The 17647-nt window shown below is 32.5% G+C and overlaps 1 protein-coding gene across 3 annotated transcripts in view; it reads right to left on the bottom strand.

Annotated features, from left to right (window-relative positions):
* LOC114332647 (uncharacterized) overlaps positions 1-17647 on the bottom strand; it is a 29617-nt gene that overhangs the window by 2818 nt on the left and 9152 nt on the right. For all 3 annotated transcript variants that reach the window (XM_050653353.1, XM_050653357.1, XM_050653348.1), the window contains 5 exons: positions 17146-17254; positions 13828-14006; positions 11674-11865; positions 6156-6323; positions 1620-1868 (listed from right to left, as the gene is read on the bottom strand). In XM_050653353.1, coding sequence (XP_050509310.1) covers positions 1620-1868; positions 6156-6323; positions 11674-11865; positions 13828-14006; positions 17146-17254 — 897 coding nt within the window. The remainder of the gene's footprint in view (positions 1-1619; positions 1869-6155; positions 6324-11673; positions 11866-13827; positions 14007-17145; positions 17255-17647) is intronic.

Here is a 17647-nt window from a genome sequence, read left to right on the forward strand (position 1 = left end):
GAGTTAGAGAAGGAAATGGACAAAGAAAGACAAATGACAAATAGTATGCTATCCGCCGGGAGCGTTAACTATGATTATTGGGTCACGTGGTACTCTCTGACGTCACGGGGGACGATCTTATGAGTTTGCTTTATGTGTAATTTACAAAAACAAGAGATTATTTCAAATTTTACCATTAATTATGTGCTAATGTATTAATACATTATTAGAAATTTGCTAAAATAGTATACTAGATATCGTAGAAAATGCCTGACATAATACATATACATACATAGTTCAAATATAGACAAATACTAAGATTTTAAGGCTGACAGCCGGTGTGACGTCAAGACTGTCACACTGTGATTATTTATCACTTTGTAAACACAGGTTGAAAAGCCAGGATTTGCCCAATCTCAAGCTTTTTTAAATTTCTATAAAGTTGAAATTTTGCTTCCTCTGCTGTTTTTTTTTGCTTAAGTGCAATATATATTTTTAAGATAATACCACCATAATTCGGCCTTAAATTTCTATGAAATATAGTTTTTGAATGATATTCACCAAGCAAAGATTAGGAACTTCTGTGAACCATTGTATTTTGTATAATAAAAATGGTAATGTGCTTTGCCCCGGATTGTATACACTACATATAGTGGAAGAGGGATATGTAGATTCTTTGGGTTTCCAAAGGATTTGGTTGAAAAAAAAAAGGTGGATTTCATTACTAAGGTAAGAAAATATAGTGAAGAAAAAGAACTGAATTTATCGCCCGTGGGGGAGGGCTTACAAATTATGCCACCATGAGAAGCATTGAAAATTAGAAATTGTGAAAAGAATACATGCAGGACAAAATGCATTAAAAATATGAAAGATACAAAATACGATTGCTGAAGACGATTTCAACAACAGACTAGGACTAGAGTATATGAAAACTATTCCAGGCACTAAATAGAGAATTCCTCAAAAAGAAATATCAAGGAAAACTAAACTGTCACCCCAGAAACAGAAGAGCCACTCTGCAGCGCTACTCTGTGGCGCCACAAAGTGGCTTAGACAGGCGATTTTGTAGCGCCAATGATTTTGTAAAGGACGCCACTAGCAGCGAGGATCGGCGACAGTGGCTGGCCACTGTCGCTCGTCTGGAATGGCACGTTTAATTTATTACGGCTAATCATCGGAAGCTACTTTGTGGCACCACAGAGTGGTTCGTCTGTTTCTTCGCTTAATTTTCATAATAAAGAAGAAAAAAATTAGCATGGTTGGGTCATATAACACGAATGGACAGTAACAGGCAAGTGAAAAGAGCGAGTGTTAAGCTAAATTATTAGACAAAACCCGAAGAGGTGTAGGCAAATAAAAGAGTGGAACAACCACAGCAGAGATATTACAAAATATGGGCAAATCTTGCAAAGAAGCAACACAAATGGCGAAGAACAGAAAAGAATGGATAAAATTTATCAAAATCTAGATGCACGTCTAGTAGAACAACGATTATGTATGTATGTGTATAAAAGTGGAAATAAACGCTATAATATAAATGCCATTTTGGTGATAGTTATCTCAATTTAGATATAAGAAAGAACTGTATATCAACACATAAGTAAAAATTTGTAAATTAACTCATTACATGCACGACTTACCTTCCAAGAGTCCTTCGAACCACAACTTCATCTCTTCAAGACATTTTTTGTCAAATTCCACACCACTGTTGAAATATTTCAATAATTTGCCAACTAATATAATGTTGGTCGCCTTAAAATTTGAATTTTCTGGCGGTATCTTGTAAATCAATGGTTTGAACAATTCATTCAACTTCTTATATGCCCAAGGTCTATCCTTGTGCTTGAGGTACATTCTTATAGCATACTCGGTAGAATCGGAGGGGTTTTCTAAAAATAATAAGAAACAGTAAATAATTATGTAGTTGTCAGTACTAACTTATAGAGAAAATAAATCCATCAAGGAACGTGGAAAATACCAAGAACCAACGAAGCTAATCAAGTTGACCACATCCTCATCTCAAAAAGATGGGCAACAGACATAGCTAATGTCAGAACGAATCGCGGGGCGAACTCTGACTCTGATCAACTGAAGGGGTAAAAACCAAAAGGGTCTAAGTGACATATTAAAAAAATGAGTTAAGCGCATATATCGAAAGTTAAAACTAAACATTACTTGCTGGCAAAATGATCCAATTGATTTTTAAACGTTCTGCGCCATCTCTTGGTAAGGGAAAAAATTAGGTTTACAGATGTTCTATTTTCAGTAGTGGCAAAGTGATCCAAGCGCGGTTAGACCGTTATGCCGCTGATTATTTTCAGTTCTTGTTGATTCCACGTTGTTTTTGCATGTGTCCATGATCTTATTAGTGGAATATCCTTTATGTATGTATGAAATAAGACCATTGGCCAACGAGGATCCCAAGAACTTGGATCATGTCTTATTAAAGTAAAGCTACACCTTACTTAGTCATTGCTTATTATTAATTAATTATTTTTCGGTACATGAAAGATTTGCCACCAACTGTCGAAGAACTGATTTGTTACAGTGACCAATGTGGTAGCCAAATAAAAGTAATAAGAACATTGTTAGATTGTTTTTGGTTCAAAGTACTACTTTGAAAATAATACATCATAAATTTTTTGAGCCAGAACACTCGTATATGGAATGCAACCGTTCTTTTGCTAGAATCGAAAAAAGAAGAAAGCTATCCTAGAAGAAAGAACATTTTTATGCCAGAACATTGGACAGATTTATTAATGAAAACTTCCAAAAAGTTTCAAGTATACTCCACGGAACAAAATGATTTTCTCGACTTTGTTTACCGTTATAGACACATGTGTGGTCCAAAAAAAGACATGGAAAAGCGACCAATAAAATGGTGAGAAATCGTGTGGTTTGAGTACAGACATGAAAACTTTTTATTCCTTGTTTTCCATACAACGAGGCATCCAAATAACTGACTTGCTTTCCAATCTTAAAAGTGTTCATTATTTAACGTACGTATACCAAATTTATCTCTGGAAAATTTAAACCAACCCCTGTATAGTTTTGGAAATTCCATATGCTAAGTGGGAAAATCTTATTCAGCTGTTGCCTTTTATTCCCCCAGTTCATCATACTTTTTACCAAAATATGGCTTATCAACCCAAAAAGAAAACGAATGCAACAGAAAGTAAGTCAACGACCTCGACGGAAACTAAAATCGAGGAAAATGTCCAAAAAGAAAATAATGATCTTGACATTTACTCTGACTATGATAATTAATATTTTTTATAATGTTTACTATTAAAATAATGTTTTCTTATTGAGAAATCATTGTTTTCTAAAAAAAAACTAAAGAAAAAATAGAACCAAAGAGGTCTAAGTGACTTTTTTTAAACAAACAAGCATGTACCACAAAATACTCTTCAAATATAACTTAATTGAACCAGAAAAAAAGAAACTGCACAGGAAACAGTCGGAAAAGCCAAGAGACAAACGAATGCAGAATAGTATGATAATGAATGCAAAACTACAGAAAACACAAAAATTAATAACGAAAGGAGAATACAAGCAACTAGAATATGCAGAAGGAAAAAGAGAGGTGAAATTTAATAAAAAATGTTCTTCTTGGTAAAAGGTATATTAGTTTAAAAAGCCCTAAAGGGCTACAAACATATGAACAAAACGTTTTCGCTCTGTAACAAGAGCATCATCAGTGTTACCTAAAAGAAGTATAACCACATTAATTAAGCAAATGTTAAAGTTAAAATGATGACCAAGCTAAAAGGAAAGTTTAGTTATACTTACAAGAACATGGTGAGCCAACCAAAAAATACAAAGGTCAAAGCCTTTCAAAAAACAGACAAAAGTCTTATATAAATGAAAACATCGAAAAATCCAAAGGATGGATAAAATTCCTAAGGATACGGCCCTAGGGTAACATATGACTCCCACACGTTGTAAGTGGATCAAAAGGTAACTAGGTGTGGGAGTGATCCACTTACAACATGTAGGAGTCATATGTTGCCCTACGGCCGTATCCTTAGGAATTTTATCTATCCTTTGGATTTTTCGATGTTTTCATTTATATAAGACTTGTGTCTGTTTTTTGAAAGGCCTTGACCTTTGTCATCCTTTTAACTTTAACATTTGCTTAATTAATGTGGTTATACTTATTTTAGGTAACACTGATGATGCTCTTGTTACAGAGCGAAAACGTTTTGTTCATATGTTTGTAGCCCTTTAGGGTTTTTAAACTAATATACCTTTTACCAAGAAGAAAATTTTTTATTAAATTTCACTTGTAATTAATGGTATACAGCCAACTACAGGAAGTTCTTCCTTGTGGAAAAAGAGAGGCTTTGAAAGAATAAGTACGAGAAATTCTAGAGTATAATAACAGACACCAAAGCACACAGTCATTTAGACCAAAATTGACGATATGCAAAGACAAGGACGGAGAACTACTAACAGAGAAGAAAGAAATTGTAAAGAGATGAAAATATTACTTTGAAGAAAACCTAAACGCAGACTATGAAAATAAACAAAACGACACAAAGTATTATAAAGTGTAACAGCAAAAATGAAAGTCTTACGAAAAATAACAAACCAAACTCTAAAAGACAGAGTAAGAAGTGAGGAAATAGGGGAAATAAAAATATGGACCAAAAGAAGAAAAATAGAACGAAATCAACCCATAGAATGAATGCCAGAAAATAGTACGAATAAAAAGAGACAAATCGCCAAAAGGAAGAAGATCATTGGGACGACCGAGGAAAAGATGGCAGACGTCAATTGAGGCTAAAAACCGAAATAAAACAGGCATTAGCCCATTTATAAAGTAGGAAGAGAATATAATCGGTGATTATCAAAATCAATTCAGACCAAATAGTCATTACAAACAATATACAAGGTGTCCCGAAAAGATCGGTCATAAATTATACCACACATTATGGAGTCAAAAATAGTTCGATTGAACCTAACTTACCTTAGTACAAATGTGCTCATAAAAAAGTTCAGCCCTTTAAAGTTACAAAATGAAAATCGATTTTTTTCAATATATCGAAAACTATTAGAGATTTTTTATTGAAAATGGACATGTCGTGTTATTCTTATGGCAGGAAAATCTTAAAACAAAATTATAGTGAGATTTGTCCACCCCATAAAAATTTTATGGGGGTTTTGTTCCCTTAAATCCCCCCAAACTTTTGTGTACGTTCCAATTAACTCATTGTGGTACCATTAGTTAAACAACGTTTTTGCTTCTTAGTATTTTTTCGATAAGCGAGTTTTTATCGAGATGCGGCTTCTTTTTTTAATATATTTACATAAAAATTTTATAGGGGTTTTGTTCCTTTAAACCACCCAAATGTTTGTGTACGTTCCAATTAAACTATTATTGTGGTACCATTAGTTAAATACAGTGTTTTTAAACCTTTTTTGCCTCCTATTCTTTTTTTGATAAGTCACTTTATCGAGATGTGGCTTCTTTTTCAAAATATGCCTAAAAATGTAAATTATAAATAAATTTTCAGATTATTAACAGGTCTCTATAATCGTACTTACCATATACAAATATGTGGTGGATTCGACAAATATTCAAAATATCTCGATAAACACTGGCTTATCGAAAAACTACTAAGAGACAAAAAAGTTTTAAAAACAATGTGTTTAACTAATGGTGCCACAATAATAATTTAATTGGAACGTAGACAGAAGTTTGCGGGTTTAAGGGAACAAAACCCCCGTAAAATTTTTATGGGGTGCACAAATTTCACTTTAATTTTTTTTAAGATGTTGCTACCATAAGAATGCCACATGTCCATTTTCAATAAAAAATCTCTAAGAGTTTTGGATATATGAAAAAAAATCGATTTTCATTTTGTAACTTCAAAGGGCTGTAACCTGTAACTTTTTTTGTGTGCACTATTGCATATAGGTAAGTGAGGTTCAATCAACCTATTTTTGACCCCAAAATCTGTGGTATAATTTATGACGAATCGGGGACACCCTGTATAGTTATACACTAAACTGGGAGGAAGATGTGGACGAGGAAGCAAAAATCTCCTTGGCAGTCGATCGTTGAGGAGAATGGCTACAGACTGTAATAAATGGAGATGTTAGATTCGGTCAAGGCTCAAATTGGGCTGTAGAGCCATAGAACTGATGGATGGTTCTCTACACATACTTACCTAAATAGTGCTGATAAATTTCTTGGAAGAATTCGTCACAGTCCCGTCTTTCTTTGGGATAACCGTAGTATTTATCCAGTAAGTCTCTTAATGCATAACTGTTGCAATAAAGTTTTTTGACTTTCATCTCATATACTAACTGAACTAGTACCTTTGCCATGGGATATACTAAAAAACAGACAGTTATTAAGTTTTTAGTAAACATTTTTGAAGTTATACTTCTTTAGGCGCGATTGAGATTGAGGGTGAATTTATATTGATCTGCGCGCATGCGCACACCGACAGTTTTGTATAAGTCTTTATACGGGCTCTGATTGGGTGTTGAAATGATCTGTCAATAATTGTTCAATATGGAGGTTATCGGTAAACAAAAATGTTGTATAATATATTAGTTTTTATTGTTGTGAGGACAGAAATAAAATCAAATTTATAATTATAGTGACTTTTTAAATAGTTTTGAAAAGCCACAGGTACGTAATTCTAAATGTTTCAGTTGTATTCCAATAAAAAATTATCTTCATACCTATTTGGAAAATGTAAAAAATATAATGTACTTACCTAGTACTTGCTATGCTATACCCCTAGTAGGCAATGCTTTAATTTACATAATCTGATTACGAACAAACTTTCTACAAATTTTCATCTAATGTATCGTTTTGTTACTCTATATATTGTTGTATTTTAATTCGACAAAAATCAAACTAATAAAAATTCATATAAACAAAATGTCAAAAAATTGTTCAGTTTGTGTATATTCCCACATGACGTATACGCGAAGGTGGTGCAGTTGGAAATAGCTTTAACTCTCGGACGGCGGGATACACGGGAAGTAGGTTCAAGCCCAATGCAAGTTATATCATTTTTTAATTTTTTTGATAGATTTTATTATTTTTGGCAACAATTATTGTTCACAAATCATTTCTGGCATTTTTCAATGTGTTTGTGTGTGTTTTATTCTTTTATTTTTTTAATTTTTGGTATTGTTTTAATAAAAATTTTTGGAAAGTAGTAGAGAAACTGTTTAAAGTATATTGATTTCGTTCAAATCATATAATGAAGTATAACTTCTTACGTGCGTACAAAGTACACACACTCTTTTTTTTTTTATTTATGTATAAACTTGAAACTGACTCAACTTTAATGAAAAACCCTATATCATCTATATTAGTACGTTATGTCGGTAAGTTATACAGTTACGAGTGCGCTAAGAACCGCCAAATTAAAGCAAAAGATGAAAAACAATACGTTATGTAATAAAAAAAATGAAATTAGTAGAGGTGGGAAATTATCGATACAAACCTATTAATTTACATTACCACTATCATAATTTACCACCTTTAGACGTTAGCTTAAGAGTAAATTGATTTCAGATACGTATGACGTCGAATATTTTTTTAATTTCGCATAAATTAAAAACTGATTGAAGACAATAAAAATAAAGCAAATGTAAATAAAAACAATGTAATTAGTAGTACTTTTTTAATCCAAAATTAAATATTATTGATCAAGAATCATTTCTACTATCACAAACCATACATACTCATAGACGTTTCACGACCATGTTAATCTTTCGGATCGAATTAACGCCATCTCTTGATTGGAATGGGAACTAAATTGACAAATTTTAGTTATGTGGAAATTTCAAATTATAAATTTTGCGGGATTTTTAATGAAATTTCGCAGGAAATTAAAGCAACAGAAAGACAATTCAATGGTTTATTCAATAATTATACTATGAGTTAAAATTACCGTAAAAGTTCCATCTACATAAAAAATACCTACTAAAAATATTGTCTAAAAGTTCTGTTAGTAGGTAGTGTTGTAATCGGGGCTGAAATACCAATATAACCAAAAATCATAGTTTTACGGTTTTACTGAAAACTTCAAATATTCCAATTTATTTTCAAAATGCTAAACATTACTGTCATGTGTCACGTGAAAGCACTGATGTGTAATATTGAGCTGAATGAAAATTTTTGAAAGAAATCTTGTAGGATGCTTGTTTAGATAAATGCCTTATAATCTTTTACAAACTTTCAAAAATATATAGGCCCGAAATGTTGATGACACACTTGTCTATTGGAATAAACTGTTTCAGGATCTATTATATTGTTTTTTTTTTAAATGTGGAGAAACACAACACGGGATGATCAATGTAAACTAAAAATTCTACTCATGAAAACAGAGAGGAGGTTAATACAATTGATTAAAATTGTGATTAAATCTAATTAAAAATGTAACACCACTATAATAAAACAATTAAGCCACAAGCTGTAAAATAAAAAGTAAATAAATTAATTTTTTCTACGACCGTTTAGTAATGTGCTCATTATTCGCTATTTTTGAATAGATAATAACACCTATTACTTTACCCGTGAGTAATAGTTCATTACCCACGGGCTGAAATTACTCACGGGTCATTACTCACGGGCTGAAATTAGGTTCAAGTGGCGAATATCACTTTTAATATTAGTCTTATATAAATTGCAAATAAATTTATTTACAATAAAATTACTTGTTTATTTAACAAAATAATTATTGTAATTATTTATATCAATAATTAACCTTGACATTTTTTAAAGGATTTTTAACTGTAACAATGCATCCGTATATTTTTTACTTTTATACTTTGTTTACTATTATGAATTTTGACGTTTACCATTTTCAATGACAGTGACGTTAGCGTATTTGCTGTGTTTATTGGAATTTAACACTTATATTGTGTTTATTTTATAAAGTTATTTTGTGATATATATTTTAAGTATAACATATTATAATATAGTAATATTCTTATATTATATATAGTTAAATATAAATTTGCATTATAACTTTTTAAATACGTCCATCGACAATAGCCATTTCCTGTTTATTACAGTGACAGGAGGTACAAATTTATACTTATAATTTTTCGGAAATGAATATAACTTGAATTGACTATTTATTTCTTGTTGTGTCTTTTACAATAGGTACATATAAAGGCAGCATTGCTAGCGGTAAGCAACCAATTAGGTATTCAGCCGTGTACTATTGATAAACAAAATTTATTTTTGTAAATTATAATTTTAATCTCGAGTAGTTGATAATTATATTTTTTTACTAATTAAAATAAATAAGGTCGTAGAAAAAGTATTAGTATTCTACTTGCATGTAATGGCTATTACTCACTCTGATGAATTACGACACTCGCCTACGGCTCGTGTCGCAAACTTCATCATCGTGAGTAATAGCCATCATTACATGCTCGTTGAATAATATACTATAATTGTCAACTGTCAGTTGTTAAATATGACAAGAGAATTGACTGACAGCGACATCTCTGGATTGGAATGGTAACTAATTTGCTGTCTTGACCTTGACAATTTACGTGAAACGTCTATGAGTACAGTTGAGTCCGCGAGTCTTTACCCGTGCGTCATCATTTAAAGCATACGAAATAAGTCGGAAATCTATTTCACGCAACAACAACTGACAGAGAATGGCTACTGTTCCGATTACGGGTTTTATTATAAAATTTGACGTTATCAAATATATAGAATGCCAAATGTAAGTTTTGCTTCAAAATTTTTGTGCAGAATTACAGCTACATTTGAAGTAGTTTAATAAATTCTTTTATTATTATTGATTAATAAATAAATAAACAATTTATAAAAAATTCAATAACATATTTTCTTTTTGTTATTTTATTCACTTTGACGGAAATCTAAACACAATCATTGCTTTACTGTGTGAATGACGTTAGCTTTGTATGTTTTAAATATTAATTGCCAAAATATAATTATTTACCTTAAAATTTCAAAGCCCAATATAAAATTAGTTGTGAAAACAACTGTTTGTGTAATATAAAGAAACTTCAAAACGCAAAAATTCGACAAAAACCGCAAAAAATTCAACTGATTGACAGCCACAAAAGTAAACAAAGCAGAAACGTCAAACAAATTCTGCTTAAAATATGAAAACATACCGAATCGTCTTTTTTGTACCTATCTCTTTTCAATGCACTGAGTCTAGATGGTTCACAAAAATAACATCTGTTTTTACTTAATAACAAACGGCAGCTGGTTTGTTACGAGTCTCATGCGTGGAAGAGAATGAAGCTAGATAAAAAGTATGTGTTTTATCTCGCCAGGTATTAATGACGCACGGGTAAAGACTCGCGGACTCAACTGTATGTATGGTTTGTGTCTACCATTATTGATGTACGCCATTGCTCCCGCTTGGCGGCGCTAGTGTAGTTGGGGGGTCAACACATTTTGACAGTTCTTTAAGCTTCTATGATATTTTTATTTGAACTATTGCGATTTAATAAATTATGGCAGAAAATGCAGAAAATACGGATCTTGGACTGATTTTGAGCTGAAAAGCGAATTGAGAAGAAATGCAAGAATTACTGGAAAAAAGTTATTCACATGACAGAAAGGAAAAATATAAATTCTTTTGTAAATTTACTATTGGACCAAAATCTTTAAGCTCTAGCGCAACAGGTTGGGGTAAGAAATATGAAAAATGGCTATCGGTGCCTATGAGGAGGCAAACACTAACCATGTCATTATATGTGGACTTTTCATTTCATTGGACCATCCCTTGAGCTGCTTCTCCTGAAGGACTTGTGGGATCACTAACTACTATGCTAGAAGTTAAGTGTTCCTATTCAATAACAAATTCAGTGATTACTTCGGACAGTTTACCATACTTAGAAATAAAAAATGAATAATTATGTTTGAAATCTAATTTAAATTACTATTATCAAGTGATACAAACTCAGATGTTAGTCACTAGTTGTGAGTTCTCTGATTTTGTCATCTGGACAACAAAAGATATGAGATGTATTTATATAAGTAGAAATAATGATTTAATTCATAATGAAATAATCCCGAAAGCCAAAGAGTTTTTTGGCAAATATATGGTTCCAGCCTTGGCTGAAAAATACCATTTATAAACAATATGGAACATCTTAATGTGTATAAATTAAAAAAAAAATAAAAGACAAATAAATGGTACCTATTTATGTTTTTGTAGTCGAATTCAGGGGCAATACGTAATCGGTTTCAACAAAATGTTTATTGCAGATACGGGCATTTATTATCGGCACATATTTATCTCTTCTTATTACTACAATTCACTTTTTTCTCATCAGATTATCTTTGGGAAACCTTTGTCCTGATGTTCTAGATGAGCACAAAGGTACATGACAACATTGAGGCACCTTATTTCCCCAAATTAATTTCACAAAGCGAAATAAATGCAATATTTACTTAGAAATATATATATTTGGACAGTTGACGTAACCTCCAACTACACTAGCCCTATCTACGTTGAGCTTTCCAGATTAGCTGCCATTAACTATGATGACGTATAATTACGACTCAAGTCAACTAGCCACGTATAAGAACTTGCTTTACCTCGTACTATCTCACAACTTAACATGTTTTCCATCTATTGCATTATTTTGCCGGTTATTGGCGCACGCATCGCTGTATCTTGTAGACATTGGTATAGTAGTTATATAATATGTACTTACCATCAACCTCTGAATATACGGGTATAACGTCGGCCCATGAAGTTAAAACGGTAAAAAAAATTGGTATGGCAACCTCTCCCGCGTAGTAGAAGGCTTCACAGCAAAATGTTCTCATCATGTTAATGTCTGCTTTAAGCCGACATAATCCCATGAATAACCGGGTCAATGGAATGCCCACTCTCACACATATATCTAAAAACATTATAATTATTAAAAAGATGCTTAAGACAAATCTGAGTTGAGGTCACATAAACGTCAGCAAAAAGGAAATGTTCCATGAACATACCATGAACCCATTATTATATCAAACCGGTTTTATACCATTCTACGCCTTTTCGTTCCTAATCGCCACTCCTTTCTGTTGTGGTAGTCTTCATCTCTTAAATTTCTTTCCGATATTGCCTTGGAGATGCTCTTTATCCATGCAGTTGCTCGTCTTCGTCGTTTTTCTTTTTCTGCGGGGGTCCATTCTAACACTATTTTGCGGATTACTCTTTCATCCATTCGTCTTACGCGTCCGTACCATACTAGCTGTTGTTTTTCGATGTCACATATGATTGTTCCTTCTATTTCCATTTGTTGTCTAATGTCGTCGTTTCTTGTGTGTTCTAGTCTAGGTCTTCTTGCTGATATCCTCCAAAAATTAATTGCCATACTTCAGCTCCATAGGTTAACACTGGTTTTAATATTGTGTTGTAAATTCGTTTTTTATTTTCTGTTCTTATATTTTTTTCCACAGTACCGAATTCAGGGCTCCTATCACCTGTTTCCCCTTTACTATCCTTTCTTTAATATTGTCTTCGTTTCGTCCTGTACTCGTTATTTTTCCCCCAGATATACGTTTCATTGCAGCTCACAATTGTCTCCTGTTGCAGGTTCAGGTTCTCCGTTTCTACCCATAGATATTATGTTTTTTTTTTGTTTTGGTAGTCACCTCCAGACTCCATTTTTTTTTTCATTTACCATGAACAAAACTTTTTAATATCTTTTTTGTGAAGTCTCTAATGTGCTGTTTCTTAGATGTTTTTTCTACAACTATCCTAGTTTTTTAACTTCTGAGGAAGAATTTGTAATTTTTTAATAAAAATTGTTTCGCCAATGGGATCCCTCTGTAGTAGTGGTAGTTTTAAATTTTGACCATAGCTCTGCAGATGGCTTTGTAGGTCGAAAGCACTCAGCTAGGAATTAAATATTTTACATACTTTTAAAATACGGTACACGGCAAAATAAACAGTACTGAAATTTGTATGCCTCAAATTTGTATTTGTCAGACGCCGAAAAGTACCGAGTGGTTTCCGAAAGTCATTATAACATATTATGTGAATATCGTGAAAATGTTAGGTGCTTCAGAATTGTTCTGTTTTGCAGAAAAAAATTTTATGATGGAGTACTATTTCGGTCATACGGAAAAGGTCACGAAAACGATCCAACCTTAAAATCAACAATGGTTTCAGTAGGACGGGACAGCTGTCTGACTGACAGGGAGTCTATTCGAATACTGCGTGGTCATTTTGGGAGTTGCCACCACCAGATGCGTACGTATGGGAGATGCTGAAGGAGTCAGACAGATTCACCGTCTGTCATTTCGGCATTGCGGACTAGAATTAAAGATTTTTTCGTGCCAGAGGCAGTGGCGAAACTAGAAATTTGCCTTGGGAGGGGAAATTTGTCTCAGGGCGAACTTCCAATGAAAAACCAACCAAAAGACATAAAAAATAAACTTAGATGACATAAAAGACATAGATAATAACTTATAGGCATTAAGTTTAATTAATTTTACTAACTGGCGTATTTATTGGGTTGAATTTGTCTTTCTGTGGTTTCCGTTTCATGTCAGCTAATATATTTTTATACTTGAACAATTTTTTTTCTTTAATTTTGGACCTTGTTAGGGGGGGGGGATTTCCTCATTTTCCCTCCCCGTGGATCCGCCACTAGCCAGAGGGCATCTTTAACATCTGTTTTATCGGGAATGTACGTCATCGTAAATAATGTTTGCAAGGCTACATCATATAAATTAGATATATAAATAAGATTTCAATATTCATTTCAGTAGGTACTGTTTATTTTGCCGCATACTGTACTTTTCTTTTTCCATACATTCATTTAAGAAAATAAAAGTCTAGAAGAATTTCAGACATGGTTGGTACTTACCATTTCTACATACATAATATTGGATTCTACAATAGAACCTTTCAATAATGTTTATCCTTTTCGGTTCCAGTTGGATCAATAAACGCAGGAATTTCCGCTGTGTTGGTGTCATAAGTGGTGCTGGATAGCAGTCTTCTTCGGGCTTGTCTTTATCTCTTGGAAGTTGGTGAATGATTATACTAAAACATAAGAAACAACAGTTTCAGTCTGAAATAATTATACATAGTCCAGTTGTCTACTTCTAAAAATCATCCGAACAAGCTGAATTTTCCTGACAATGTCAATTTTGAGACCCAAAAAACATGCAAAATAGTTTGCAATTCCGGCCCATTGATTACAATAATTTATATACTAAGCAATAAAAACTAATAATCGAGAAAAGAGAAATATTGGTAAAGTGATTTTTTTAAAAATATATTGTTACTATGGAACGCTTAGATAAATTTGTAACATCTTTAAAAACAAAATACTTGGATCACAGAATAATATCCAGGGGCCTGATTCTAATTCATTTCGAGATCGCAATTTAATTTCGACTCCGCCATCACAGTCGCAATTTATAGCGATTCTTATTAATTTCGACATTAGTTCCAACTGGAGATATTAACGTTCTCATTTTGACACTGCTCAGAATTTTGGTTGTTTATTGGATTTATTAGCTATGCAACCACCACAACGTTTGTTGATAGTCTGGGCAAATTATCGAAAAAATGTAATTTTTGGGAAAAGTTATTTACCAGCTATTTTATTGCTAAAATCGAATCTTAAGATTGCATATACATATTAGTAAAATGGGGTAGGACAAATCCGCAGAAAGTGCGTTATTTTACAGTATGCCCCAAAATAAAGTATACCGAAAATGAAATATATAATTGAACAATTAAATAATTTATAATTTATGTCTCTAGAGTGCTAACATTACTTATAAGTAGAGATTATGTGTTAAGTATGTCCTCCTTGGATTACAATACATTTTTCATATCGTTCTTGAAGATTGTTAATCATTGCCTTACAAACATCACTTGAAATTTCATTTATAACTCGACGAATATTATCTTTCAATGTGTTAAGATCATGCGGAATTGGACCCCTGTAAATCTTTTCTTTAATAATCCCCCACAAATACGCATCAGGTGGTGTAAGATCGGGTGAATTAGATGGATAGGGGTAATCACTTCCTCTTGATATAAGACGCCATGGGAAGTAGCGTCGCAGCAAAGCTAAAGTTTCTGCCGCAGTATGCGCTGTGGCTCCGTATTGCTGAAACCACTGTGAGCGGAATGGTAAATTTCTAGCACGGCAAAACTGGTGAAGATTTTGGTAAAAAGGTGTTACAATGAGTTCTCTGTATCGCTGCTAATTAACAGTTACACGTCTGCCATTTTCCTCTAAAAAGTATGGACCAATTATCCCATGACTTGATATAATTACGTATTTTTTATGGGAAATAAGCCACAATTTTACTAAAAAATGAATTTATTAACGTTTCGAAGCCCAAATCGGGTTTCGTTGTCAAAATACAAAATACTATTGAAATTATTGGGCTTCGAAACGTTAATAAATTCATTTTTTAGTAAAATTGTGGCTTATTTCCCATAAAAAATACGTAATTATAAAAATGCCACAAGGAAATAGCTTCAGAACAACATGACTTGATATGGCGCACCACACTGTCACCTTTTCACTATAATGAGGTTTCTCAATAAACTCTTGTGGCTTTTCAAATCCCAAAAATCGTGTTGTTTGTTTATTAATGTATCTACTCAATGTTATATGGCTTTCATCTGAGAACCAAATATTCATGAGAAAGCTTTCATTATCGTAAACCATACTCAATGTTCTCCCGCAGTATTTAACTCTTTCGCATTTATCAGCCACCCTTAGTTTATTAACCACTTGAATGCGATAATAAAAAGCTCCCAACTCCTTTGCAGCTCGGTGGACAGTAGGCTTACTTAAAGCAAGCTGTTTTGAAATTCGCCGTTGACTTTTCTCAGGAGAAGCCAAGATTTTATCAAGAATCCTTCCCATATTGTTGTTGTCCCTAGATGTTCTCCTCCTTCCAGATCTTCCTTTTCGATGGGTAAGTATGGAACCAGTACGTCTAAATTTCATCACAAGCAACAATATGCTACGCTTTGTAGGAGATCGTTTGTTGAAACGTCCTTCAAACCTCGTGGAAACAAATTTTACATTAATCCCATCATTTCGCCCTACTCCGTATGAGCGAAAATAGGTCTCAACAATAAATGATTTTTCTTGAGCACTTAAAACCATCATCAATATAATTGTTACACCACTTTTGTGAGCAAACGTCAAATATTGTTTTGACTTATACAAAATACTTCAATCTCTCCATGGCAACTGTGATCAATAGCCTTCAAAGTTTCCTCGGAACTCCCTCGAGTTTTTCCAAAAATTCTGTGGCAACTACATTACAATCATTGTAATGTAAACAACTCAATTTACATCCCACATGTTGGGAAGGTCTATACCTTACCTAAGGGCATTATCCTGTTTAATATGTATCCATCCTAAGGAGTTTTTTTTAAGTATGCACCTTTAAAGCAACTATATAATATTTAAAGGGTTTTTACTCTAATATTTCTTTGGTGGCTCAGCTGGCATCCAACCTGTTTTAACACATGATGATTTTTTTTATAAAATCGAAAACGTTTTGTGATGTAGCCCTTGAAGGGATTTTTAATAAAAAATTTTACAAAGCATTTTTTCCAATTTTTGTGATTTACGGTATACAGCAAACTACAGGAAAAATTTTCTTTTCCTTGTAAACTTTTGATTAATTTCACGTCTTAAATCAATTATTTACCAAATACACTATCAATATTATTTAATAAACTACTCAAAATATTCCTGAAGCCGTGTCAAATATGTATTAGCCTTGTTTGTCACTGTCTTGTCACCACATTCTATTCAACTGAGTGCGTTGTATGACAAAAATAGCGAATGTTCGATTTTGAAAATATAGCCATGGACATGGTATTCATTTTTTTCGAATCCTGAAAAAACTAATAAATGTCTTTGACAATTTGAAACACAGAATGAAAGAATACATTATTATTAAGTGCAGAAAGTCCCTTAAAATAAATAAAAAGTTTCTTTTGATTAAGATATTTGAAATTAAAAAACACACTAAATTTTCTCTTTTTTTTTTCAACTCTGTCACTTAGTAAAATAAACATTATAGAAGTTTTCAGGGACTTTCGGCCCTCGGTAATAACGTAATCTTTAAAATTAATGATTAGAAAAAAATGAATCCATGTAAAAATCGTTAGAAAAAATGCTTGGTATACTTACTCTATAATATAATCAACAGGCAACCTTGCGAATTCAACGATAATATATTCTGGTAGAACTATATCGCTGGGAAGGTCATAAAACTTCTTCAGCAAAAACCCAATTTTGGCTAAAAAATAAAAAACAAACTATGGAGTGATTTATATTTTGAGAATATAATAGTTGTTCTTAAAAAAACCTCTTTTAAATGCAATAAAGTACTAGTAAAGTAGTTTCTTTACCAATTATTAGAACAAAAATATGACCTAATATCAAAAAAAAAAACATCAAAATAATAATAGGCGAACAAAAAAACTACATATATAGAGCTATATATAGCTATATATAGAGAAACGAATGAAAAAGGCCAATTTCTTATTGACTTTGCAACTAATAAAAACATGGACATCAGTTCTACTTTATTTCCCAAAAATATTCTCAAAGACACCTGGATATACCCTGTGTTCAATTTTTCATGTGCAGAAAATAACATTAAATTTTTTACTGTATCAAATCCACCATT

Source organism: Diabrotica virgifera, chromosome 1 (assembly GCF_917563875.1).
Source record: "Diabrotica virgifera virgifera chromosome 1, PGI_DIABVI_V3a".
Lineage (NCBI taxonomy): Eukaryota > Metazoa > Arthropoda > Insecta > Coleoptera > Chrysomelidae > Diabrotica > Diabrotica virgifera.